The sequence below is a fragment of the Syngnathoides biaculeatus genome, chromosome 15 (assembly GCF_019802595.1).
Source record: "Syngnathoides biaculeatus isolate LvHL_M chromosome 15, ASM1980259v1, whole genome shotgun sequence".
Taxonomy (NCBI): Eukaryota; Metazoa; Chordata; class Actinopteri; order Syngnathiformes; family Syngnathidae; genus Syngnathoides; species Syngnathoides biaculeatus.
This window is the reverse complement of record NC_084654.1, coordinates 19,049,857-19,077,446: the sequence shown is the minus strand read 5'-3', so window position 1 is coordinate 19,077,446 and position 27,590 is coordinate 19,049,857. Positions and strand designations below refer to the sequence as shown.

The following is a 27,590-nucleotide window of genomic DNA, read 5'->3' as shown; positions in this document are numbered from 1 at the left end:
CATCCTCCCATTTACAGTAGGTGACTAATGAATTTATGTCATGGGTGGGCACAGTCTTCGTGTTGAATACTGAACCCGCAATACGCTTTCAATTGTTTGACATTTTTTTTTAAATAAGCAAACAAAGCTTCAAATAAACATCTCATCTTACACATAAACGACTCCGATAATGGGTCGTTTCACGACTTCCCCCCCCACCCCGTCGTCTGTCGTCTCCTCAATAATGCATCATGCGCCTCATCCATATGAATGATGTCACCGTGGTGGTCCACCAATGGTTGGGCGTGACTCGCCCGCGTTGCACCATGTGCTCACGCACACTCACCGGCTGCCTGCAACGATGAGGGAATAATAATATATATTTTTTTTCTTTTACGCACGCTGGGGGAAAAAAAAACCAAGAGTGAGTATTGGAGTTACATATTTGATGCAAGTGTATATTTAAGGGTACTACTGTATGTCTGTTTGGTCGTAATGGACACTCGGGAAGGAAGCATCCTTTTTTTGTGTGTTATAACACCTTCGTTCTTCCCGTGGCGAGTGCGTAAAGTTGGGTGGGCACCCACAGGGCGTGCCACCCCCTAGTGTGTGTGCATGTACATGCTCATGCGTGCATCTTTGTGTGTGTGTGTGGAGTGATTTGTGGTTTGCCCCTCGCTCGAAAACAAAAGTATCTCACTTGGTCCAGACGAGGTGCGGGGGGGAAGGAGGGGACACTCGAACAACAGACAATCGGTTTTGCTCGCTTGTCATAAGGAGGCACGTCAAAGAAGACGCGCTGGATTCTGAAGATGGAGAATTATTATTTTTCATTTTTTTTAACCTTTCTGAATCGGTTAAATTTTTTTTGTTGTCTGCGGTTATAATGAAATATTTAATTTAATTTAATTCATATTTTGGGAAAAGATGAAATTCCCAACAGAAAACCAGAGGAAACAAGTTAACTGGGACCCCGAACAAGGTTAGTACATGGCTATATATTATTTTAAAAAAAAACATTCACAATTGAAATATTGGCTCACGCAACGGCTGATTTGAGCGGTTACGCATAGCAACCAAAAGTAATGCCAAAACAAAAGCATTTGGTGTCGTTCTCCGTGGAAAACAAGTAAACTCGCATTCACTAAATGTTGCAAATAGTCTTGTAAGGCTACATTTTAAAACGTAACATTGGGAATAATTCGCCTGTTCTCTAAAATGTTACATAAAAACGATGACAGGTACATTTGTCTTATTTTGTACCCGGAAGCAGTAGCTACTACACTCCGATTTTGCCCAACTTTGCACATCGGTGAGGCTTTCATGCGTCCTCCTTGCAACCTTCCTTTATCCCCAACACGGCCTCTTGTTTACCGGAATCACTCTTACCGTCGATTATTTATTCAAACAATAAATAGGAAATAAATGTGATCATATTCTCGTCAAAAATAAAACATTTCCCCGTTAGCGTCAAGTGAAAGCATCACTCGCGGGAGTTTCACGTTATCGGGCTGAGCACGCTTCCTGTGAGGAGCGAGGATCAGTTGAAAACATTGCTTCCCACTCAAGCCTTATTCGATTAGTCCCAATCGATAGGAGGCAGAGTTGGTGCTTTGGATTCTAGATACGTTATAAGTGACGTTAATAGAATTCACATTATAATACAATACAGTGGGAGCTGTAAGGGTGAACACAATCCGTTCCGCAATGCCGAGTGAGTTAGAAATCATCCCTCCCCCCGTCGAAAATATGAAAATAGAGTTTCACCCCTAGCCCCACCTTGCATATGAAACTCTCACCTATAAGCAATCTTATGCCACATTCTAAGTCCATGCAAGTGTAAAAATAAGTCAACAGCAAATTCCAACTCATTATGACAACACAACTGCAGATAAGCCTCATGAATGAACTTTTAAAAGTGTATAAAAAATGAGTTATAGTTAAAATCTTCTATGCTGAAGTGCAAATACAACAGCTAGCCTATTGGAGGTGACCGGAAGTCTAACTCCTGGTTCAACGCGGTAGGTGGAATATCTTTGGCGGGCGTGGCATTGTGTACAGCTAACAGCAATGGCACCAAAATATTGACTCAACTAATCAAAATCTGTGGCTAGTGTCTGCTACTAGCATCACCTGTGGCACAGAAGTAGCCTACACCGTCTTACAGCTAGCAACACAAATGTTAGCAGTTGTCCTGAACTCAGTTAGAAGAGATAGCGAGGGTGGACGACTTCAAATACTTGGGGTCAACAATACAGAGCAATGGAGAGTGTGGTAAGGAAGTGAAGAAATGAGTCCAAGCGGGGTGGAACAGTCGGCGGAAGGTGTCTGGTGTTTTATGTGACGGAAGAGTCTCCGCTCGGATGAAGGGCAAAGTCTATAAAACAGTGGTGAGGCCGGCCATGAAGTACGGATTAGAGACGGTGGCACTGAAAAAACAAGGGAGGACATGAAGACAATGGATGTTAGAGAGGAAGATGCATGAGATCGGGTTAGATGGAAAAAGATGACACGCTGTGGGGACCCCTAATCAGGACAAGCCGAAAGGAAAAAAAGAAGTCCTGAAATCAGTTAGGGGTTAGTACCAGCGGCTAATATTGGCAGTGACGTTATCCTTTTCATAAACTTCTAACAGAAAATTGTGGTAGTAGTTCCTGTTAGCAGTTGCACTAAAATACTCCATCTCACAGCTAACTATGCGCTAGTTTGCCAGCATCAGGCCAATGCTAGTAGCTTAAAGTTCTCCATCTCACAAGTAATGACGTGCTAGCCATGCAGTCTGTCTGCAGTCGCACACAAATGCCATATAAAAATGACATTCAGCTTTTCCCAGTTGGGGATCGGGACAGCAACTCTCTCATATGATGTTTGTCAAATGTATTACTCTAGATGATCAACATTTCACAACTAATTCTACATTAGCCAACTAATCGCCGTCTAAAGTTAGCAGTGGCATAGCTGGAGCTAGAGCTAATACTAACTTAGTTCAGCTGGACTAAATATTACTTTTATGTGCATTTCAGTCACATTGTTTTTAATCAGGGGCCTGTATATAGATTTGGACAACAAATCACTTTTCTTCCATTGACTGAATATTATGATGTCTTTGTAAGACCAGCTTCCCTGTCAACAGGACCTCATCCCCCGTGCTTCCCTGAATACTGATTGGGTCTGGGCCTTTTTCTCCTGCCTGACTCTTTAAAGTTGCCATATATTTCGTTTTCTAAAAATAGCCCGATGCTGTCACTCTACGGTGTTATTGGAGGAGAACAAAAAAGGAATCACTTAGCAGTAATTGATTCAGTCATCCAACAAGGTTGAAGTAACAAGATTGAAGACTGTGGGAGCGAATGGGACGCTCCCTGGATGTCCTTGACTCATTCCGCAACCGTGGACTTACTGCACGTGGACCCGTGTGTGCGTTTATCACATCGTATATCTGCGAGTCGATGCCATCAAAACAAAAAGGAGGGCCTCCCTGGAAGAAACCTCGGTGCCACTCCCTAGTGGTGTTGTGTTTGTAGTGGTTGCCAGGTTCTGTCCAGTGCCCTGAGGCACCCTTGTCTTACCACAGTGAGGTCGGGGCATTATCAGGTTGAAGGTCTAACCTTAGACTAGGTAGGGTGTAATAAAATAAACATCACACAATTGTTCAAAAAAATGAACCTCTCTTTAGCAAAACTAGATCAATGTAAAATAAATTAATACAGTGGTACCTTGACGTGAGAATTCCGTTCCATGACCAAACTTGTTGTTGTAAAGTTGTGGTAAAGAGGGAGTAAGCGAATCTACGTTCCGACCCTCACCAATGGGCATGAGCTGTGGGTCTTGACCGAAAGAACAAGATCCCGGTACAACAAGATACTGAAATAAGTTTCCTCCGCAGGGTGTAAGGGCTCTTCCTTAGAGATAGAGTAAGAAGCTCGGTCATCAGGGAGGGGCTCAGTGTCGAGCCGCTGCTCCTCCGTATTGAGAGGAACCAGATGAGGTGGCTGGGGCATCTGATTTGGATGCTTCCCGGACGCCTTTCTGGTGAGGTGTTCCAGGCAGGTACCCCCTGTAAGAGACCCCGAGGATGACCCAGGTCACACTGGAGAGACTGTGTCTCTCGGCTGGCTTGGGAACGCCTCGGGATCCCTCCGGAAGAGCTGGAAGAAGTGGCTGGGGAAAGGGAAGTCTGGGTAGCCCTGCTGAAGCTACTTCCCCTGGATCCCGACCCAGAAAAGCAGTAGATAATGGATGGACCAAATTTGTACTCCCAAACAACTCTGTGCAGATATCAAATACAGTATCCCCATTAAAATAAAACTGTAAAGCCAGGAATCCCATCATCTTTTTAACATTCTTAACTGTCCTAAATGTGTATAAAAAGCAAAATACTGCATAATCCAACAAAACCCGTGTAAAAAGACATTAATGACTGGATGGTAAAAATAAAGTAAAAGTACCTTCTCCTTTCATACCACTGTCATACAAGTATACTGTATTAGGAGCACTCTATTTGTTGTTGTACTTTATCCGTGCCTTATATTTCCTCAAATCCTTTTAGATTCATGTATTATTTACATTATCATTCAAGTAAATGCGTCGAAAGTCGGGATGTTTTCTTCATCTAATGGAATCCTATAAAACGGTGATGGGCTTTTCTTCTGCATTAGTGATACGGGCAACGCCTTCGAGCCTTCCGGGCCTCTCTTCCACATGACTAATGGCTTTTCGTGTACAGCGCCTAAAACTCATTTCTCAGATGGGAAAGACGATTTAAAGGTCGCCTCCGGTGATGCTAGGTGCAATCCGAACATCAACAGAGCACAATAAATATCTACACATAAACTGCAAGCTGTCCTCTTATTGGAGATTAAAAGACTGTAATGAATTATGAATATTTCATCTGGTTTATTTTGGTCTGGAGCGGGTGATAGGTGCGATTTTCACCATTGCAGATTTCATTGTAGCATGTTAGCACACATTGTGAGTTACTGATCATTTTTGGTTGGATTTTGGCACTGGTCTGTCTTTTGGGTCTGTATGGGATTCGCACTGATGTGGAAATTAATTGAACAGCACCAAAGTTCACGTTTTGCAAGACAGCATTCAGAAACTGAATCTGAACACAACTTAATCTTTCCGTATGATATTTTCCAGTGGCGGTCCAGACTAACTTGGTCCCACCCAAGAAGGCTCAGCCCGGCATGGTCAAGTCCAGCCTGGTCCAGGCCAGCGTGGCCACTATGCAAAACCCGATGGGCTGCGATCCCAAAGCCAACGGTCACTGCGCCCTGCCCCGCCTGTCCATCTCGTCACGCTCGGCCAGCGTGGTCGCCAGCATGGACGCCAGCTGCGACGGCTCGCTGGCAGCCCTGCACTCGGTCATGAAATGGAAGACGGTGGTGCCCGTGTTCTTCATGGTGGTCCTGTACCTGGTGTGCGGGGGTCTGGTGTTCAGGGCTCTGGAGCAACCGTTCGAGAGCGACCAGAAGACCAGCATCACTCTGGAAAAGGCGTCGTTCCTCGAAAGACACCCTTGCGTTACCCCCGACGAGCTGGAGGCTCTCATCAAGGTGAGTTGAGGACAGCGTTTTTATAAATGGCCGTTGGCGGGTGGAGTCGGGCGATTAGTTCTGGTTTCATTGCCCGGTCATGTCCCCTGGAGAATTATGGTGGTTGGATCCTTTATGTGCAGAGCGTCCTTATTGAAAAAGAAGCCTTTAACCCCAAGTTCAATGATGTTAACCATCCCATTTAGGATTAAGAGATCCTTCTCTGCAACAATTTGTATTTATCATGCATGTCAGTGAAAGGTAAGACAAGTTTTTGTTGCTTGGTTTTCTTAGCATGATTACACAAAAACTACCTCAACGACTTCAACGTTTGTCAGAGGGGTTTCTCATTCTACTCAGAATGAAATATGGCTGTTCATCCATTTTGCTTTATCTTTGGACCAGGAAGTAAGCTGTGCCACGTTTTCATTGTAACCTCAGATCTGATGGGGAGATTGGTTGACTGTATGTCAAATCTTATCGTAACAATAACCTGATGTCGCAATATTTTCTTTTTTTCCATGGAACGGAAAGCTATGGCACCGCATCGCTGTCGCATCGAACTGACTAAGCCCCCAATTAAATTATTCCTCTGCACACATCCAGGAAGTGGCATATTTGCATGGTATCTGGGGATTGCAATCCCTTTCCCTTATGTATTGTTTTTTTTTTGTAATTACTGTAATTCCCGGCCTACAGAGCGCACCTGGTTATAAGCCTCACCTAGTACATTTGTAAAGGAAATACCATTTGGTACATAGATACGCCGCAGCTGTGTAAAAGCCGCAAGTGTCCACATTGAAACCCACATTGAAACACCAGATATTTACAAAGACGGTACACAGAAAGAATTTAACGCTAGCGCAGCGGTAGCACGGCGCTAACACTAGTGGTAACACCGCGCTAAAGCTAGCCCTGCGCTAACGCTAATGCTAACAGGGCCGGTTAAAATAAAACCTACCAGTAAATATCACTGAGACACGCCACTGAGACACAGCAGAAACACGCTAGTACACGCCCTGTTAGCACTAACGCTAGCGCAGCGCTAACAGGGCGGATAAAAGTCACTTCTTCAGCCAATCTCATTCTTACCTTTCCGCTCGAGTGCCGTTCGGAAAAAAATGCACAAATTAGCCGCATCGCCGCGTAAACCGCAGTGTTGAAAGCGTGTGAAAAAAAGTCGCGGCTTGTAGGTCAGAAATTACGGGCGCTTGCAATTTCCAGTTTTACCGCATACCTTTCCTTGGAAATATTAATTGGACTTAACATGAGAAATACGAGACACAACCTAAAGAGGTTCATATTAACTCTGAGGGGTTGAACGGTTTAATAGACATCGTTTCCGAAGCATAAAAATAAACTGCCAGCCGTGGCATTGACTTGTAAAAAAGTGATTTTATTGGGTTGGCCTCAGCAGTAGTACGGTTAAGAAGTGGCTTATAAATGGTGGTAAATATACACCAAGCATTTTGCTTGACGGGTAAATGTCACAAGGGGACCTCAGTCATAACTTCAGGCAGATACAAACCCATAATGCACTTCAGGCATTTAGACAATTTATGGCAAACATTACATAAGACAACACAAAAGCTGTCCGGTGGGGAACACTTTGGTAATAGTATACCCTCAACGAAAGTTCTCCTGTTGATTTTGTTGCACTTCTGGGCCCGATTTGTGATGAAGCGTGGTGCTATATTTCCATATTTATTCTGGCAGAGAGATAAGCGGCTTGGAAAATGGACGCCTTTATTTGAAAATAGACCTTCCACATGTCTATAATAGGTTCATAATCCAAAAGCATACCACATCATGTGATCTATCTATCTATCTATCTATCTATCTATCTATCTATCTATCTATCTATCTATCTATCTATCTATCTATCTATCTATCTATCTATCTATCTATCTATCTATCTATCTATCTATCTATGCTAATTAGCACCAATGTTACAGTATTTTAACACTGTAAGCAATGGAAAAAGACTCTATATATGCTAATTAGCACCAATGCTGCAGTATTTTAATTTTAAGTACTTTATCTATCTATCTATCTATCTATCTATCTATCTATCTATCTATCTATCTATCTATCTATCTATCTATCTATCTATCTATCTATCTATCTATCTATCTATCTATCTATCTATCATTGCTGGGAATTGAACTACATTTATTCAAGCATTACTGAGCCAACATAGCAAAGCGTGAGTGCAGCTCAGTAAGAGCGTGATTCCAACAACGCCTCCACGCACATTTTGAAGCGTTGTCCAACAGCAAACTTTTTTTCCCCCCGAGTGCATAAAATGTGTGAAATATGTTATACTTGAGCAACGATCATTAATGACCTTCCGTTATTAGCAGTTTCACATAAAACTGATCCAAAGTCACTGCGGCTGTAAAAAAAAAGATGGCTAATGGAAGTTGTGCGGGCGGTAGCTCGTAAATGGACCTCAAAGACGACTGAGATTGATTAAAAAAAACACGACGGGGAAGTTCATTCAAGCGTGCCGTATGTGTTGGTCACTCTCTCTCTTTTGCCCATGCAGTAAAGCCTCGGTCCTCGAACGTCCCCGTTTTTTAACGAATCGGTTTTTTTTGCTTCTGTTTTTGAACGAAAATCGGAACTCGAACGCCCCCGACAAAACCCGGAAATAACATACTGGCCGTGGCCAGATCAGCTGACCCACGACACGCTTTGTTGTGAATACCTACACTGCCCAAAAAAACCCAGAAATAACATAATACATGTGCCAAAAGCAGCTGACCCACCCACGACGCGTTTTGTTATTGTCTATTCAAACGCCCCCCGAAAAAAAAAACCAGAAATGAGATAACGCGCGTGGCGCAACCAGCGCACTTTTGTTATTCTGTACAACGCAGCCTCTGTACACAGACGTGTCCCGGTAGTGACTGTTTTTCTTCATATTGAGGACTACCGTATTAACCCCCAATCAAGGCTCCAAAGAAGGCAAGTTGCTTATTTAAAGTTATTCTGCACTTTTGTTAATAAAAAAAAGTTTACAAGGCTGGGGTCCGTGTCGCCACAGATACGGCAATGCACTCCCAGCCTAGCATACTCTACTACTAAAGCATACATTTTAAGCAATAAATAAATATATTTCTTAATTTATTTTATTATATAAAGTATTTAAACGATTTATGTATTTCTAATATGCAGTTTATTATCAGGAAAAAATGCTTTAAAAAGCCCAATTTTTTTTAGGCTTGGAACGCATTATTTATTATTCCATTCATTGTAATAGGAAGCATTGATTCGGTTCTTGAACAAATCATTTCTCGAACCGTTTTCTGCAATGGATTGAGGTCGAGAAATGAGGCATCACCGTATTTGGGTCAATCCAGCAGAAAATGCGCATTTTTCTCATCGCAAAAGAAAATGCACGCATCACTGGTTAATTCAATGCTAGGCATTGAGCCACATGCTCATTAGCAGTTGCCAGATAAGAGTCATTTATTGGTATAATTAGTATCGAATTATTTGCATTAATATTACTATTCAACTGCACAGTAAAACATTTACCCACGTTGCTTTAAATTCATTCAGCACTAACATTCTTGTTTTCCATTGTTGCTACGTTACAGCTGCCCAGATTTTGTGAAAATAGTTGAATTTATAATTGCTTCCTCATATTAAAACACCTCCAATTGGCCGGAAACCGGTTCAGGGTGTACCCCGATGATAGCTGGGATAGGCTCCCGCAATTCCACGCGACCCTTGTGAGGATATGCGGCTCAGAAAATGGATGAATGGATGGATATTAAAACACAAAAGCCCCTGTATTTCATTATTAGCATTTTGTAATATTTTGATATCACAACTATTGTACAGTTGACTTCAAAAGTGCCATCCATCCATTTTCTGAGCCGCTTATCCTCACGAGGATCCACACGGGGAGTGCTGGAGCCTATCCCAGCTGTCAACGGGCAGGAGGCAAGGGTACACCCTGAATTGAAACATAATTGGTTACTTCAAAAGTGGTTTGATAAAAAAAATAAAAAAAATAAAACATATGTCTGCAATTAATTTCCTGGGCCATCTAAAACTGACGAGCCTTGAGTTGGACACCCGAGTCCACCAGAGCTGAAGTCCCCGCATTGATGTTAGAGTTTTGTTGGGCTTTTGAGGAATCCGTCCGTCCATCCATTTTCTACCACAGTCAAATACTGAAGCGAGACTATGCAAACTCCACACTGGAGCTGAGACCCCAACGAAAAACCTCAGAACTGCGTGGCGGACATGTTAACCACTAGGCCGCCATTGAAAATTCTGCTCGTGTTCAACTGTTAATATGCACTCACTTTGGAAGACTAATAATAAAATAATTCCGCTCCCTTGACATCCTCTTAAACTTGGAATAACCCCGTCGACGAGGGAGGACGCACAATTTGGAGCGGCCCATTTTCCGCGAGAACAATCGCATTTGACACGGACGTCTTCGGCGGTGGTGCATTTTGGTCTGGTTTTCCATTTTTTAACACTCTCCGCCCGCCCGCTCACTCAAGCATCCATTCCTCTTTTTCACTAACCTCAGGGCGAAAAAAAAAAAAAAAGAGTTTGTTGGCGAAATCAATGATAGCATCTCCACTTGCAGAGGCGGGGGAAGGAAATGAAAACCTTTAGCGTGGCTTGTTTGGCGGGGAGGGAGTCCAGAGGGAATCAATTATTCAGCGCGCGAGTCAGGGGTTGGCGACCTCCCGCGGGGCCAGAAAGCAGCTGCTGGACCGATGAGCCCATGCGAGACACGCGCGAGGACGTTTGACACCAGCAGGAAGTGAAAGCTAACAGGCTATTTGCTAACTAACAGCTTTTGAGTGCTGAGGGAATGATTATACCGCGCCTGGAACGATAATTAAATACGCAACCGGTGATGAGCAGACCCGCACATCCTTTTCAGCAGCGTACTAGATAGTCATCAAGAACTAGGCAGTGGTTTCATTCTTAAAAGTATATTTTTCGTAAGCCACTTGAACATTAGCCACGAAGAAAATGAACATTGCGCTTAGGTATCGAAAAACGCCTGTCCTTAAATAAACAATTCAATTAAATTATACTGCACATAAAAGCAAGCTTAAAGGTCCACTGTCAAGAAATGGATGATTCTTAGTTATTAATGGAAAAAACGACAGCCGGTACGGACTCATGCGTTTTTTTTTTCCCCAACAAAACATGATTTTGACATGTATGGCTTTTTGTAACTCCCGCCATGAAAATCCTCTCGAGGGATTCGTTTTCGAGAAGAAACAGGAAGTGACATACAGGAAGGTAGTGCACTCAGGCGGGCTCCTTTGTTTCTATTAGTTTTACCTGCTTGAAGGTATCTTGTTGTTCCTTCGTGTTAGTCGAAATGACGGCTCGTTGTATTGCTGGATATTGCTCGAACACTCGTGAGGAACGATTCGCTCTTCATACTTTTCCGAAAGACCCGGTTCGTTGTAAAAAATGGATTGTACAGGTGGAACTGACGAGATCTTCATGGGTCCCAAATGACAGGCAGACAGTTACAAAAAAAACAATAGTTGGGGGGGTTGTAATCTGTAAGTCAGGGGTGCTACATGTGTCAATGTGCCACCCTGGTCGAAGCCGTGATCGGCGGACGTGGCCCTGCCAAAGTGGCTCGTCGCGGCGCTGGGCTCATCTCCGCTGCGCAGGTGGATCTGACGGGGAGGCGGTTTGGCTGCGGCGTCGTCGCACGCGGACGGCATTGTTTATCACCGCCGCAGAGGTGGATCGGACAGGGAGACGGTTTGGCTGCGGCGGCGTCGTTGCTCGCGACCGCGGGTGCCATTGTTCACCTCTGCCATGGAGGTGGATCTGGCGGGGAGGTGGTTTGACCGCATGTGGATTGGCCGTGATCCACATATCTATCTAAATCTATCTAAATATGGCTCGAAACCATCCCTTGGTTGTGAGATGTTCTCTTCTTCAAAAAGAGCTTCCGTGTCAGAAGGGGCGTTGGAAAAATCCGAATATCTCTTTTGTTCGTCTCCCATAGAAGGTGGCGAATGGCGAATGTCCAAGTGTGACATCACAGACAGAAGATGCAGCCAATATGGCTACCACTTGAATGTCGAATGAGACCTCCCCAACTTTGCGCATGGGTCACACACTCTCCGCTCATATTTATTCATTTTTTTGTATAGAGATTGAAGTGAATAATCTTATATGTATTTTTCATTACAATATCTATTTCAGAATGTTTATAGGGATGACACTTGACCTTTAAAGACAAACAGCTCTAAAAGATTAAATGCATTGTCGTTAAAAGTCAACTTGGCAAAGGTACTGCACAACTTTTTGTTTTGTTTGAACATTTAATTCCGGGATTCTTTTACGTCCCCAATATAATAGCGGGAGTCTGAGTACCACACTTTGGAAATTATTGCCATGGCAAAAAAAAAACAAAAAAAAAAAACAATTTTTACTGTTGTGTTGCCCATCTGTCCCTAGCTGGAGCTCGACATGTAGCAGCACGGTGCACAAGCGGTTAGCACCGGGGTTTCCAAACTTTGTCTCCAAGGGGCCACATACAGAACAATCGAAGGATGCAAGGGGCCACTTTGACATTCATCACCTTTATTTTACTTTTTTTTAAACACTTAAATTCCATCGGAACAGATTGGCAATCAAAGCAGGAGTGAGTTCTGGAGTGAGAGAAGCTTTAAAGAGGAGCCAGCTGGGAACCCCCGTTAAAGTGGAAAGTCATATAAATGGTTAATTAGCAGAAATAAAGGAAAAGTGGCGCACAAATAGTGGAACACTCATGGCAGAGCGGAATTAGACTTTATAAAACCTGTTCAGGCGGCACGGTGGCTCAGCTGGTAAAGCATTGGCCTCACAGTTCTGAGGTCCCGGGTTTGATCCTGGCCCCACCTGTGTGGAGTTTGCATGATCTCCCCGTGCCTGCGTTGGTTTCCTCCGGGCACTCCGGTTTCCTCCCACATCCTTAAAACATGCGACATTCATTGGACACTCTAAATTGCCCCTAGGTGTGATTGTCAGTGTGGCTGTTTGTCTCCATGTGCTCTTGTGAGGATAAGCGGCTAAGAAAATGGATGGATGGAACCTGTTTAACGTCCTCTTTGTTACGTTTCTATTAAGATTTATGGTACTGTTATTATTAAACACACTTAACACTTTTGGATGTCCTAAAACACATCAACAAATATATCAATTTCACAGGACAAAGTCAGTTTGGTTAAATTTGTGTACCGTAATCCCCGCCCTACAGAGCGCACCTGGTTATAAGCCTCACCCAGTACATTTGTAAAGGAAATACCATTTGGTACATACATAGGCCGCACGCGTGTAAAAGCCGTAAGTGCCCACATTGAAACCCACATTGAAACACGAGATAGTTACAAAGAAAGACGGTATACAGAGAGTTTCACGCTAGCCCCGCCGCGCTAACGCTAGCGCCGCACTAACACTAGTGCCGGTAAAAAAAACATACTGGTAAAAATCACTGAGACACGGCAGTAACACGCTAGTGCAGGGCTAACAGGGCCGGACCGGTAAAAGTCACTTCCTCAGCACCTATATTCCACTGGTCTCACTCTTAACTTTTCCGCTTTTCCGCTTGAGTGCCCCCTTACGGCGGTTAGAAAAAATTGTACAAATTAGCCGTATCACCGCATAAACCGCAGGGTTGAAAGCGTGTGGAAAAAAGTTGCAGTTTATAGGCCGGAAATTACGGTCATTTGTTTAGTTTGGCAGGAAACCTCAACTGGCAGTGGCAAGAAATAGCTTGAAGCAAGCACAAAAAAAAAAAAAATGTTCACGATTAACCAAACTACACACAGCACGACACGCTCAGGGAGGGCTGAATAGACATCATGTTCCAAAAAATAATTTTTGTTCACAACACAAAGTAAAAAGCAACAGCTCTTAAATTGGCCACTACTAAATCTGGGTCGGTACCACTCCACTGTATGTGTCGTAGAACTTGGTACCGTACCAAACGGAAATTACCTAAATCCGAATACGAGGCTAAGCTGCAGCGCCTTTGAAGATTGCATGACCAAAATATTTGTATTCTTTGAGCGGTGGCGGCTCATTCATGTCAGGTCTTTTTTTTTTTTTTTTTTTTTTTTTTTGCAGGGGAGTTTTGAAGACATAAGAAGAATGGCTGCAAAAACAAAAAAAAAAACAAATCATTGACAACAGACGTTCAATGCCGCTGTCCTTATGTTTGCTCTTTCAGCCCCCGCGTCGCCCACCCTTTTAATTGCCTCTGCCAAAGCCTCACGGCTGACGCACGCTGTGGCACAATGTGACGCCGCGCCATTATTTTCAGGCCGCATTTGGTGATGAGTCACGATCCAGCGCACCTGCAGCATCATTACATCACCGCACGCTAACAACCTTTTTCTGGACGTTCATAACGTGAGGCGCATATTTTTTTTTCTTAATGAGGATCATACGCTGTTTTGATGGAGGTATTCACTGAACGATGTTTATATGATTATGTTTGCAGTGGTGTAGCTCTGCACTGTATCATAATGAGAGCAGTTTATTTTAATATCATCAGTAGCTAGCAATAGTAGTAATAAACAATCATTTAACATTTTAAGTTGCCAATTAAGAAAGCAATGAGACTTAAATGTATTTGCAAGCAAAAATAAAAAGCATGCATCTCATTTTGGGGAATTTTTTTTGCAAATGTTTGGGATAAAAGTTTAAACTTAATAGAGTGTATTTTTGTGGCAAGCTAATACTTTTTTTAGTATTAGATTGTCAGTGTCACGTAAAAATCATGGACATTTTTTTTTTTTAAAGCAACAAACGCACTGTACAAAAACAAAGCATTTTGGATCAAACGAACAAAGCTATATGTATGCTTGGCATTATTATAGCATTGCTGTGCAACGCAATTCCGAACGTTTTATCCATTTTGGGGTTTTCATAACAAACCCCGCGGGATTTCAAAAACAAAGTGGAGTCAACTAAAAATATAAATATTCTTGCGTGTCACACAAAAGAGCATGTATCTGATATTAATGCGATTTTTAGTTTTGTTTGGATTTATATATGGAAACTGCAGCTAAAGGGGTGGACTCAGATGCAGGGGAGGAAGCATAATTTGGGGGAAAAATGATTTATTTACAAAAAAGTGATAAAAGGGGTGTGGAAAAGTAAAAATACACAAAATAAAAAAAAAAATAAAAACCTGACTCAAAGTAACAAACGAGAAAAAAAGCTCCCCACAACAGGGAACGGAACGTATCGCAATACGGACTGAAAAGAAACATCCATCAATCTTCTTTGCCGCTTATCCTCATGAGGGTCACGGGGAGTGCAGGAGCCTATCCCAGCTGTCAACGGGCAGGAGGCCGGGTACACCCTGAACTGGTTGCCAGCCAATCACACTCACAATCACACCTAGGGGCAATTTAGAGTGTCCAATTAATGTTGCATATTTTTGAGGTAATATGAGGTCATAAAAGCAAGTGGCCCAAACTTTCAACTCGTTTCAATATGGGCACATGCGGCTTATAGACAGGTGCAGCTTATGTATGTACAAAACGTTTTTTTCTTTAAAAATGTAGCGGGTGAGGCTTATAATCGGGTGCAGTTTATAGTCCAGAAATTATGGTATCCATTATACATGACTTTGAGTTGTATCTTGGTAGGCAAAGACATTCCCCGTCTTTTTTTTTTTTTTTTTTTTTTATAGCATACTATAAGCTTGCTCTTGCTCCTGACATTCTCCCGGCAGCCCTCCCAGTCGAAGAGACGTTCTTGTTTGGCAGCTATCGGCGCAGCTCGGCTGGCCAGCGTGACGATAAGGACATTAAGGGGAAGTGCCGCAGTGCTTGGCGCCGTATCACACTTTTTTTGTTTTGTTTTTTTTAAAGCAGGCGTTGAAGGATAAGTCACCAGCGTTCCTTGCTGAAGTGGGCCAGAAGCACTAAAAAGTGTTAGTGAAGACAACACAACTCACGTCACAATAAGCAAAAACAATTATACCTTCCATCCATCCAACAACCCATTTTCTTTGCTGCTTATCCTCACAAGGGGCGCGTGAGTGCTGCAGCCTATCCTAGCTAGTCTGAAACATCTCCAACCATGCTTCAACATGTGCCATTCAACAACTTGTCGCTGAGCGTTCATGTTCGCTATGGACGTCTAAGAAAGATGAACACAGCGAACATACATGTATGTAAATATCTTTTTTTAATCAACTTTTATTTTAAGATTAGGTGAGGGTTAAATATGTTAAGTAATAACATATTTTAGCTCTCTCTACATAGAAGAAGGAGAACTTTGAGACCGGGAGATTTCCCAGCAAGCATCTGCTCCGTACCAAGAGTTCCCCTGTTCGTAACGCATGTGCATTCATCACAGGAAGACTTTTCGGCACGGGGGAGCGCTCAGACCGTCACACCGGGATTGAACCCGGGACCTCAGAACCTCAGCTGAGCCACCGTTCCCCCCACAATTACACCTTGTATTGAAAATAGTTTACCAGTTCAATCCGCTATCTTAATGTTAATTGAAAATAACACAATAACGCCACATATTGACCTTTTCTTTTTTTTTTTTTTAAATAAATCAATTTCAAGCAATTTCAAGGAGTAGGTTGGGAAGGTTGACATGGCAATGTTTTCGGCCAGAAAGATGTGGAAGTCGAATGTAGTGTGAGCAGATAAAAAAAGCCAAAGAACAAAAATATAGGGTCCAAAAGGAGTCCTCGTGCCTCCACATTGCACATGCGCTACAAAAGATTTTCAACATCTTCACTGTAGCACCATGTTGGCTGGCAAACAGATGAGGGCTATAAATAGAACCGCTCATAAAGTATTCAGACATACTGCACAACTATTTATAGCTATCCCAACACTCTAGAAACAAGTCATCCGGAGTTTCATTTGACATTTGCGACGGCTAACAACAGGTATGCAAAATGACCTCATTTGGGAAAAAGGGTGGATTCGATGCGTCAATAAGTCGTATAAAGTGTGCACCTGAAGTGATCGGTCACGCCGCTTTCAAAAGTATGTCACGAGAGTAGATGCATATTTCATGATGCGGTTGCTTTCAAAAAGCTTGCACATAATGTGCGGGGGCGGCGCTGAACGGGGGAACGTTCGTACAGCCAAGCGCGTTATCACAAGAAGCACAAAAAACCTTTCCCACAAAGGCATTAAATGCGGATTCTCGTTGAACATGAGTTTGAGGATAACAGGTTAATTCTGAACACAGCCATATTCCAGTATTAATATGTCATATTTATATATTTATTTCTATGTTCACCCACAAAAGGATCCCCCCTCTACAACGGAGTACGTTATAGGTCACATTTATATTGAAAGTTTTTAAAAAATGTATCTTGGTCTCATTTTTTTAACAGAAGATACGATAAATGTTTTATTTTTTACATGTTGGCGCAGAACCTTTATCCAAATAAGTTAGTTTTAACACAAAAATGCAATGATGTTCATATACAAATGCAATATATTTCCATTAAAGGTCCACTGTCATGAAATGCATGATTTTTAGTATGATATTAATGGAAAAAAAAGCAGCCGGAATGGACTCATCCGTTTTTTCCCACCACACAATGTGATTTTGACCTACATGGCTTTTTGTCACTCCGGCCATGAAAATCCTCTCGAGGGATTTGTTTTCGAGAAGAAGCAGGAAGTGACGTACAGGGCAGTAGCGCACTCAAGCGGTCTCGTCTCTTTCTACTAGTTTTACCTGCTGGAAGGTAGCCCGTTGCTCCTTCGTGTTAGCAAAGATGCCGGCTCCTTGTACTGCTGGATATTGTTCGAACACTCGGGAGGATGGATTCATTCTTCATACTTTTCCAAAAGACCCGGTTCGTTGTGAAAAGTGGATTGCACGGGTGCAAAGGAAGAGATATTCGTGGGTTCCAAATGACAGGTATGTGTGTGTATGTAGCTACTAAAAATATATATATATATATAGTTGGGGAGGGGGACTTAATCCTCTCAGAATGTAAAAAAAAATCTAAGTCTATGTAAGTCACGGGTGCTAAATGTGTCGATGTACCTGTCGGTGCAGAGCACAGCTTCGGTCGGGCTGGCTCATACAAACTGTCTGGGAGTCTGTTATTAGTTAGAAGTGATCCGCATATCATCTAAATATGGCTCGGAACGATGGGGGTAATATTGCCCCTGGTCACTTCACTCAATTGTGAGATGTTCTCTTCTTTGAAAAGAGCATCCGTGTCCCATCGTAGGTGGCACACCGTGTTTTCAACGGCGAATGTCCCGGTATGAACAGAGGATGCAGGCAATATGGCTACCACTTGGATGTCGAATGAGACTTCCGCAACTCTCCGCTCATATTCATTTTTCCGTACGGACATTGAAATGAATAATGTTATATGTATTTTTCATTACAATATCTATTTTAAAATGTTTATAGGCATGACACTTGACCTTTAAACACATACTGTATTTTGAAAGAGAAATGCATCCTTTCACCACTAAACTGCAATTTTTGGCCAGAAAACTGTAATAAACAACAAAGATGTGAATTAGTTACCTTATTTTTCCGAGTAACCTAAAGATTATTAATATTCTACGTTTTTTTTTTCGTGTGAAAGTTTTTGTGCATTATGATCCTGCCACGAGGAGCGTTGGCTCACGCGCAGCTTTTGAGGGAGTTGTCTTTTCAAATCTGAGCTGAGAGACATGGTGCGTGTTACCATGGAGACAGTGAAACAAAGAATCCACACAAAAGACTCGTGAAAAAGAAGATGGCGGTTTTATGGCGCCGTAATGCAGCAAAACACGACCCAATGAATGGAAAGCTGCGATGCGCCATACAGTGTTGCAACGCTGCGGCTGCATGAGGACGTCGGGAACGTTCGCTTGATCGCGTGCGGAGGGGTTGTCAAAAATAAAACTAGAGGCACTTTCCGTGTGTGTTCGCAGCACTCCATCGACGCCGTGAGTGCCGGGGTGAGTCCCATCGGAGACACCTCCTACAACTCCAGTTATTGGGACCTGGGCAGCGCTTTCTTCTTCGCTGGAACAGTCATCACCACCATCGGTACTGAAGTCTTTGTTATCAGACATACTGAGGTCGCAACCATCTTTGACATACCAAATGTTTTTTCCCTTGAGGACAACTTAATTACAGACTTTCTGTGATCTGATTCAGTACCAAGCCTTGGTTCCAGGAACGTTACATAAGGGTTTCTATTGATAGTCTGAAAATGGCTGCCCCCACCTCCTCATTTCCTTCCTTTGGAAGACAATTAGATGGCCTTATTGGGGGTTTAATTGCGGTTTTTCTTAGCTTGTCAACAAGGCCGATGTTAGATACAAATCCATTTGTCCTTTCTTTGGCTGTACCAAAATGGCAGTCTCGAATTTTCTGACGTGTCTCAAGGTTACGGAAACATCGCTCCCAGCACGGAGGGTGGCAAGATCTTCTGCATCCTTTATGCTATTTTCGGCATCCCTCTTTTTGGGTTCTTGTTGGCCGGGATTGGAGATCAGTTGGGCACCATCTTTGTGAAAAGTATCTTGAGAGTGGAGAAGATCTTCAGGGTGAGTTGCAAGTATTGAAAACTAATCCCATTGTCCGATTAAACGATGCCTCTGCTACACTAACGGTGTTCTATATCGTCGCTCTTCCCCGCCACAGCAAAAACACAAACAGATCAGCCCGACAAAGATCCGGGTCACGTCCACCATCCTCTTTATCTTCGCCGGGTGCATCGTCTTTGTCACTGTTCCAGCTGTCATCTTTAAACACATCGAGGGCTGGACCACGCTGGAAGCAATCTACTTTGTTGTCATCACTCTCACCACAGTGGGGATTGGCGACTACGTGGCGGGTTTGTATCCAACCTGACGTGTGCTCGCAATCATTAAGTCCATCCTGACTGATGGTTTTGTTTTTCTTCCAGGCGGAAACCGCAGGATTGACTACATGAAGTGGTACAAGCCTCTGGTGTGGTTCTGGATCTTGGTGGGTTTGGCCTACTTTGCGGCTGTCCTCAGCATGATCGGAGACTGGCTTCGAGTGCTATCCAAGAAGACCAAAGAAGAGGTAGGGTACACAATCACATGGGCGAGTAACTCACACCAAAATCATCTATCATGCCACTCTGTACCTTGTCCAGTCATGTAAAAACAGAAAAGGGCCTTCCCCAAAGTGTTGCCACTATAATGCAAGGAAGAAATGGCCATTGATAGGTAGGGTAGTAGTTCACATAGCTGCCGTGGGATGTGATTCCATTTCTCCACGTACTCCAAGACTCTAAATTGTATGGGTCAACGTAAGTGTGAATGGCTACTTGCGATTAAATAGCCATCAGTCCAAAATATACCCTCATCCTCTAGTCAAAAATTGACAGTGATAGGTGGAATTTAGCCCAGAACGACTGTTTTGACAAAGTGCTTCTAAATCTTTCCCAGGTTGGAGAGTTCAAAGCTCATGCAGCTGAATGGAAGGCGAATGTACGAGCTGAGTTCCGGGAGACACGACGGCGCCTGAGCGTCGAGATCCATGACAAGCTCCAGAGGGCTGCCACCATCCGGAGCATGGAGCGCCGGCAGCTGGGTCTGGAGCAGCGGGCCCACTCTTTGGACATGTTGTCGCCTGAGAAGAGGGCTGTTTTTGCCAGCTTAGATGCTGGCCGCTTCAAGACCTCGTCCCAGGAAAGCATCGACACTAAACTGAACAACCTGCGGCTGAAGGGCGCCTGTGAGTCCTACGAGCACCGTGGCGGTGCGCAGATGGCGCAAACAGCATCCTCATCAGAAGAAAACCTCTTCAACATCCGCTTCGGCTCACTCACTAAGCTGGCCAGGCGCAGTAAAAACCGCGACATCCGGAGGAACATCTCCGGGGACACTCGACGGGCCAGTGTCGGCGTTAGTAACGGGAACACCCCGGTTGATGAAGAGCGGGGAGAGGCAGGCGAAGAAGATGGTGAGCTGGAGGAGGAAAACCGGGAAATGAAAGAGAGGAACACCAGTTTGACAAACCTGTCACAGTACTCTATGGAGCGCGCCAAGTTGAATGGGTGCATACCAGAACTGTCTACACACCAGAACCATTAGGTTTTCTCTCAAGAAACGCAAAAGACGAAGAGGTAGACTCTGTCCGTAGGAGCCTACTCATACCCCTTGAGGTACAGTTTGAAAGAATTGTACCCCCATTGGGATGATTTTTGGACTTAAAGGAGGGCTCCTACCTGAACAGATGCAAAAACAGAACCGTCCAAAATCAGAGTGGTGAGCTGTTTGCTGGAGAACCTCTTCAGACAGAGGCATACAAACTATCATTTTAACTCCACCTTTCACTCTGAGGTACAATTTCAAAGAATAGTATCCTGCTGGAGAAATTTCTGGACTCTGAGGAGCACTCCCAGGCCAACAGGCACATACAGAAACCATCCAAAACCAAAACGATTACCTGTTCTGTAAAGAAGCTTATCAGACGGAGGGACATAGATCGGCTGAATGAACCCACTCCTGCCCCTTGAGGTACATTTAAAAATATTTTCCCCACTGGTCTGGACTCCAAGGAGAGCTCCAAGGTCAACGTTTACAGTACCGAACTGTCAATAAACTGATCAATTAGCTGCTTTCTGGAGAAACTCATTAGACAGAGAGGTAAAACCTTTCATAAGGAGTCCATTCCTGCCCCTCAAAATATAAAAGAAAGAATTGTACCCATTTACCTGGGCCAAAACCTACACAAGTTCCCAAAGTTGAGTAAGAGTCACAGGTACAAAAAAAAATATTTTGAGTGTCTCACCCCAGTGACAAGCCTTTGCAAACCCTAACTTTTTGTGGAAGTCAACAGGCATGCTGTACGTCGAGAAAAATGTGCCTTTTCCATTTCCTCAGTTAGCTTGGAGCTGCTCCCGGGAATCTCTGTCATCGTGCCATAAAATCACGGGAAGCAAAATCTGTTGCCAAAAGAACAAAACAAAGCAAAACCGAAGAGACAGAGTCTGTAGTCTCAATACCTCATCGCTGATGTTTTTTTTTTTTTTCCTTTAGCTTTCGTCACGGTGTTAGTTGGCTGGCGAGCTAGCTTACTTCTGCTCAATAAGACTTTCTGAAAAAACAGACTTGGACATGAAATCTACATCATCATTCATGTGATGGACATTATCGATTGCCGCTTTGTCATCGTGTAGCGCCTTGTGTATTTTTGGACTGCTGCTAAATAAATTCTGGACAGCGGGAGAGGGCTGGGATCAATAAACACACACGAAGCGACTGTAAACTGCATCATGCTAGTCAGCCATATTGCTTGCGCATGGAGTTGTGTGTTTTTCAAATGAAATGTACATCAGTCATCTCCGAGGTGGAAAGATATCAAGGTTGATGGGCACTTTTTGTAACACCACATTTTTGTACTCACATGTGCATTGTACATCCATTCATTTTCGATACCGCTTATCCTCACTAGGGTCGCGGGCTGGCCGGAACCGATCCCAGCTATCTTTGGCCGAGAGGCGGGGTCCACCCTGAACAGGACAACTGCACGTCAGACATAGACAAACAACCGTTCACACTCACATTCACACCTACGGGCAATTTAGACGTCAATTACCCTGCACACATACACACTACACCACAGGTGTCAAACTCAAGGCCCGGGGACCAGATGCGGCCCGCCATATGATTTTATGTGGCTCATGAAGCCAAATCATGTGTATCAACCTCCACGACTTTTGTTAAAATTTGAACCAAATTTTCAAACTGTCATATCAGAAATGATGATGTTGAGATACTGCAAGCATTTTTGTGTTAAAAAAAACATTAACAACAGTTGAAAAACCCTTTACCCTTGATTTCTGATTCCAAAAACTAGATGATAAATTTAATGTGTAAATATGATGGGTCAATAAAAAATGTTTGCGGTTTCAGTCATAATGGCCCTCTGGCAGGAAACCGTAGCTACAATGTGGCCCGTGATAAAAATGAGTTTGACACCTCTGGACTATACCCACATACGGGCACCGATAGGCAATTTAGAATCTTCAGTCAACCTACCACGCATGTTTCTGGAACATAGGAAAAGAAAACCTTCACAAGCAAGGGGAGACATTGCAAACTCCAAACTGGCAAACCTGAATTTTGAACCCGAGTCCTCAGAACTGCGAGACAGAAGCGCTAACCATTCACCTCTCTAGTCCACCGTGCGGCCTCCTCAGTCAACATGTTTTTAAAATGATTTCTTTTGGACATCAGTGGAGCACTTGTGCTGTTTAAATTGTTCACCTCTCCATAAACCGTCGAATATTCACAGATGTGTAATACTGGACCATTTCAAATGTATTTACATTTACATGGAACAGAAAGGTACTGTTATTCCTCCAAATATGTTTAAATGTAATTTACGATTGATTATTGGTATTTTAAAGAGGAAATGTACAAACGGACACTAAGGTTAGAACCGCTTCATGACCATAACCTGTGATGATCCAACATTTGTTGTGAACATTTTATGAAAATTTCACATTAAATGTATCCAGTGCCTTTTTTTTTTCTTTTTGGGAGGCGGCTAATAAATATGGCAAGAGAAACATAAATGTCAACACAGTGTCATCTTACATTTTTATCTAACCTTTACAATTTTAGGGCGATTCAATATATCAATGAGATGAAAATTTGTAAACACAAAAAAATGAATCAATCCATGTTTTTTATTTTTTTTTTTGGGGGGGGTGACAAGTTTAAAGTTAATAATTTACAACTACTGATAATAGAGGAAAACAAATGTCTGCTTCCATTGCACTGCTATATTTTACAGAAACAATTATGGAATTCATTATGAGAGGAAAAAAAAAGGAAAATATGTTTCTCCAAATTTTGTGACTCGTGGATACAAAGACTAAAAGCTCAAAACGGAGAACGATGTTTTACCTTGGAAAAATGCGCAGTATCCTTTTACGAGGAGGTTCTTTCTGATAAGTGCCTTGCAGCACTTATGATTCAGATCAAAGCAAAGAATGGGAAATTAAATCTCAGATTCATAGATGCTTTATTTACACGTGAAATTGTGGAGTTTATCTCGTTGCCAATTCTAATTTATCCTTCGACATAAGGACAGAGTGACATTCTCTAACGCTCCCAATTTATGTCATTTAGCCACGACAAGCCCCCACCTCTGCAGGATTCAAGGTTTTTTTTTTTCTCCTTATTGATTATTTTCCCATTTTTCTGCACCTTTTCTCCCTTAAAAGACACAAATCATTATTACATAATTAGCCTGAGGTCCGTGCATGCCCGCAGTCACGTGCGTCCAAATGTGTGCAGCCAGCTGGCAGCGCCGCAAAAAAAACAACAACAAATGAATCAGGGGGAGTGAGATGGTTATAAATTTTGTGCGTGTGTGTGTTGCTGCAAGGTGGACGTGACCCCTCTTTCCGCTTTGTGAATTTGTGAACGCGCATCTCATCATGGCTTGCTTTGCTCCTCCTTGCTGTTCGACCTTCCATTTTGCTCCGATTACACGAGAAAGAGAGAAAAAAAATATTTTCCTCCCAAGGTTTGGGATATTCTGAGGTCCCGGGTTCAATCCCTGACCCACCTGTGTGGGGTTTGCGTGTTCTCCCCGTGCCTGCGTGGGTTTCCTCCGGGCACTCCGGTTTCCTCCCACATCCCAAAAACATGAAATATTAATTGGACACATTAAATTGCCCGTAGGTGTGATTGTGAGTGCGGTTGTTTGTCTGGCAACCGATTCAGGGTGTACCCCGCCTCCTGCCCCGTTGACAGCGGGGGATAGGCTCCAGCACTCCCCACGACCATCGTGAGGATAAGCAGCTCAGAAAATGGATGGTTAGATGGATGATATTGGTTGTTTTTTTTCACGTTTAATGTAATTTTCTCTGACTTTTCTAAATTGTACTTTATTATTTGACATTAGTTGATTAAAAATAGAATTATTAATGCACCAAATAAAATGGTTTATTTGTGAGGATAAAAACCTCGCAAGCACCGGGGAGGACACGTAAACACCACAGAAATCCCGGAGCCACGATTCAAACCCAGAACCTCACGGAACTCGGCGGCACTCTCCACACCGCCCACCTTCTATTTACCGTAATTTCCGGCCTCTCAGCCGCGACTTTTTTCACACGCTTTCAACCCTGCGGTTTATGCGGTGATATGGCTAATTTGTGCATTTTCATCGAGCAGAAAAGGTAAGAGTGAGACCGCTGGAATATATGTGCCAAGGAAGTGAGTTTTACCTGTGCGGCACTGTTTGCGCTGCGCTAGCGTGTTACTGCCGCATCTCAGTGATTTTTACCGATATGTTTTTGATTATGCCGGTTTATGCCGTTAGTGTGGCGATGCTAAAATTAGCGTTAGCGCGGCGGCGCTAACATTAAACTCTCTATGGACCGTCTTTCTTTGTAAATATCTCGTGTTTCAATGTGGGCACTTGCGGCTTTTACACGGCTGAGGCCTATGCATGTACCAAATGGTATTTCCTTTTTAAATGTACTGGGTGAGGCTTATAATCAGGTGCGGTCTGTAGGCCCAGGAATTATGGTAATATATTATTTACCGTATATTACTAGCAGTAAAAAATAACAGACAAAAAAGCTATTTCTAGAGCTATTACTCCCTCTCTTCTGGTAGCAGAAGAAACAGCAGGAGGAGGAAGAAGAAGTGTGAAGGGAGTGGGGGCGTGGGGGGGGGGTGTGAGACGCTGACCTGCAGGAACTCAGCATGCTTCACATCAAATCCTGCAGAAGAGATTGAGCGTGTCCTAATTTCTTTTATTTATTGTAGTTCTAGACATCAAAGGCCATCATAGCAAAATAGGTGTCATAATATCAGATTTAATAATACCATACTATCCTGTTTTCATAGATGCTATGTCAACAAGTTACGGGACAAACCATATGAATCATCTCCGATATACACTAAGATGTAACGTGTAATTCGAACAAGGGCTTGTCGTCATGCGGACGCAGGCACAGATATCATTTTAAAAGAGGGACTGACGGATTTTGAGAAATGGTGAATCATTTGGGTTTTGCTGTTTGTGTGAATCGTTTTGAAAAATGCATTTACGGTTTTGCAAATATTGAGGACGATTCGAGAAACGTACCAAAGCAACTGATAAAAAAATGGAACAAAAAACACTTTAAAACAGTGGTTAAAAACAAATAATTTAAAAAAAGTAAAACAATGAGTGGGATATTTTTAAAAACAGATTTTTTTTTGAAAATGTGAATCACAAAATCCTGTCTGTGACACGAAAAAACTGACGAAAGAGAATTATGTAACAAATCATATAAAAGGTAAACAAGGTGATATAAAAAGCTGATGCTATGCGTAAAACTGAGTGATGCTATTATTAGTTTTGTATTATGTAATTTTTTTCCACCGCACGCCTCCTGCTTGCTATATTTGCCCATCTGTTTTTTTCCCCCAGCCCTATTCACCCCCCCCCGTCATTATTACCTTCAATAAGCAGAATTTCACAAGATAAATCACAGCCACCTGTGCAGATACTTCATTTATGAGTAGAGTAATACAACAACCGATTGATCCACACTTATCTCGATCTCCATAAGATGGATGTAAGCGGAAGAGCCAAGGATGGGGAGGGGTGAATAAAACTGGGGGCCACCAGGTTTGATGCGAGTTCTTTTGGGCGTTATTGAGGTGTCGCACATGATGTGAAACGGATAGATGGAAAAAGGGGAAGGACGGAGGAGGAGTGAGCGCTCACATGGCACAGCACATGCACCACACCGGGACCTTTTCTCATTATATTACATGTCACGGGTGTCATGTCGAGGATATAAATTATGTTTTGCATCCAGGTATACTTATTAAAAAAAAAAAAAAGAACTTTTACCCTCTGGAATCTACGTTGGCCATTTGTGTCCACCCCACTTTCTTTTTACGAATTATTTTAGCGATGGTAATGCCAATGTAATGAAACCTCATAAGTGTGGGGAGTTGTCTAATTTTGTAATTTTCAATTTCAGATTTTTAAATACAATATATCAATTAAGTTAGACACTTTGTTCATTCCCCACAATCTCCGAGAACCGCCACTGGCTGGCGGCCAACAAAGTGAGAAAAAACAAAAAACAAACAAAACAAACACAATAGCAGCATTTAAAAGTAATTAAATTCAATTTAAACATCTCCTATCAAGATAAGAAAAAGAAGCAGTAGCCCTACTGAGAATACATACAAATTATATACAAAAACAAGTTAGTTTTTTAAGTTCCACATTGTGCGAAACACTGGAATTTTAACCATTACAAGAATTTATAAAGATTTTATACAGCAAAACGGGAGGGACAAACCCCCTCCCCCCCACACTTATTGATCAGAATATTTGACAAAAAAATCATCTAAATGTGCTCTTGACGTTAACCACTAATGTAACGATTAAAAAAAAAATTACTGTAATTCATATTGTACTGTATTTGCATTTCACACAAAGGCTCATCCAAATATATAAATAGGAAAATAGAAATTAATAAAAAGGAAATACCTTGCGTCCTCTTTCAAGGAGGAGTCAGTGTTTTTAGAGCCCGAAAATTATACATATAATGTTTTAAAACAGTTTCATATGAATGCATTAAAAACCTAACTTTCTCGAGACGATGACGTGCTTGTGCGAGTTCTCGCGTGACTGTGCGCGAACACCGCCAACATTTAAGACATTAATGGTTGGGTAGTGGGCTGTGTCTAAACTCGTTTACCTTGTCGGTGATTTGAGCTTCCGTTCCAGAACAAATTGCAGTTTATCGTCAGTCCAGATAAATTTAGCATTTGTTGCTCGTCTCGCATTCCCCACAATTGTTGTGAAAATGTTACTGTACAACGGTAACGCTAAGACTTCTTATTGTTTTTGGTGACTTCCTGTGGCAGCTTTTACAGCGCCGCAACAGCCTTGGCACATACACTACAATGTTTTAACGCTTTTTACAGATAAATATGGATTCCGACATGGCTGTGCACAATATCCCTTACGTATGTTAAATTCAGGAATTGCGTCGCATCTGCATTTTATGTCAAACTCCGCGCCGACGGAAGTCACTGACCAGACTATTTCTACGCT

At 42.7% G+C, this 27,590-nt stretch overlaps 1 protein-coding gene and 1 long non-coding RNA gene across 2 annotated transcripts; one reads left to right on the top strand and one right to left on the bottom strand.

Annotated features, from left to right (window-relative positions):
* The first annotated feature begins 428 nt into the window (after positions 1 to 428).
* kcnk10b (potassium channel, subfamily K, member 10b) lies at positions 429 to 21,284 on the top strand. Its single transcript, XM_061844569.1, has 7 exons — positions 429 to 961; positions 5,125 to 5,540; positions 18,449 to 18,566; positions 18,909 to 19,069; positions 19,167 to 19,359; positions 19,432 to 19,574; positions 19,943 to 21,284. The coding sequence occupies exons 1-7, from the start codon at positions 907 to 909 to the stop codon at positions 20,588 to 20,590; spliced, it is 1,734 nt and encodes a 577-aa protein (XP_061700553.1). The 5' UTR covers positions 429 to 906; the 3' UTR covers positions 20,591 to 21,284.
* Positions 20,328 to 27,590, bottom strand: LOC133513623 (uncharacterized). Its single transcript, XR_009798545.1, has 3 exons — positions 27,232 to 27,590; positions 21,906 to 22,011; positions 20,328 to 20,464 (listed from the first exon to the last, which is right to left on the bottom strand). It is a non-coding gene; the product is annotated as an uncharacterized LOC133513623 (long non-coding RNA).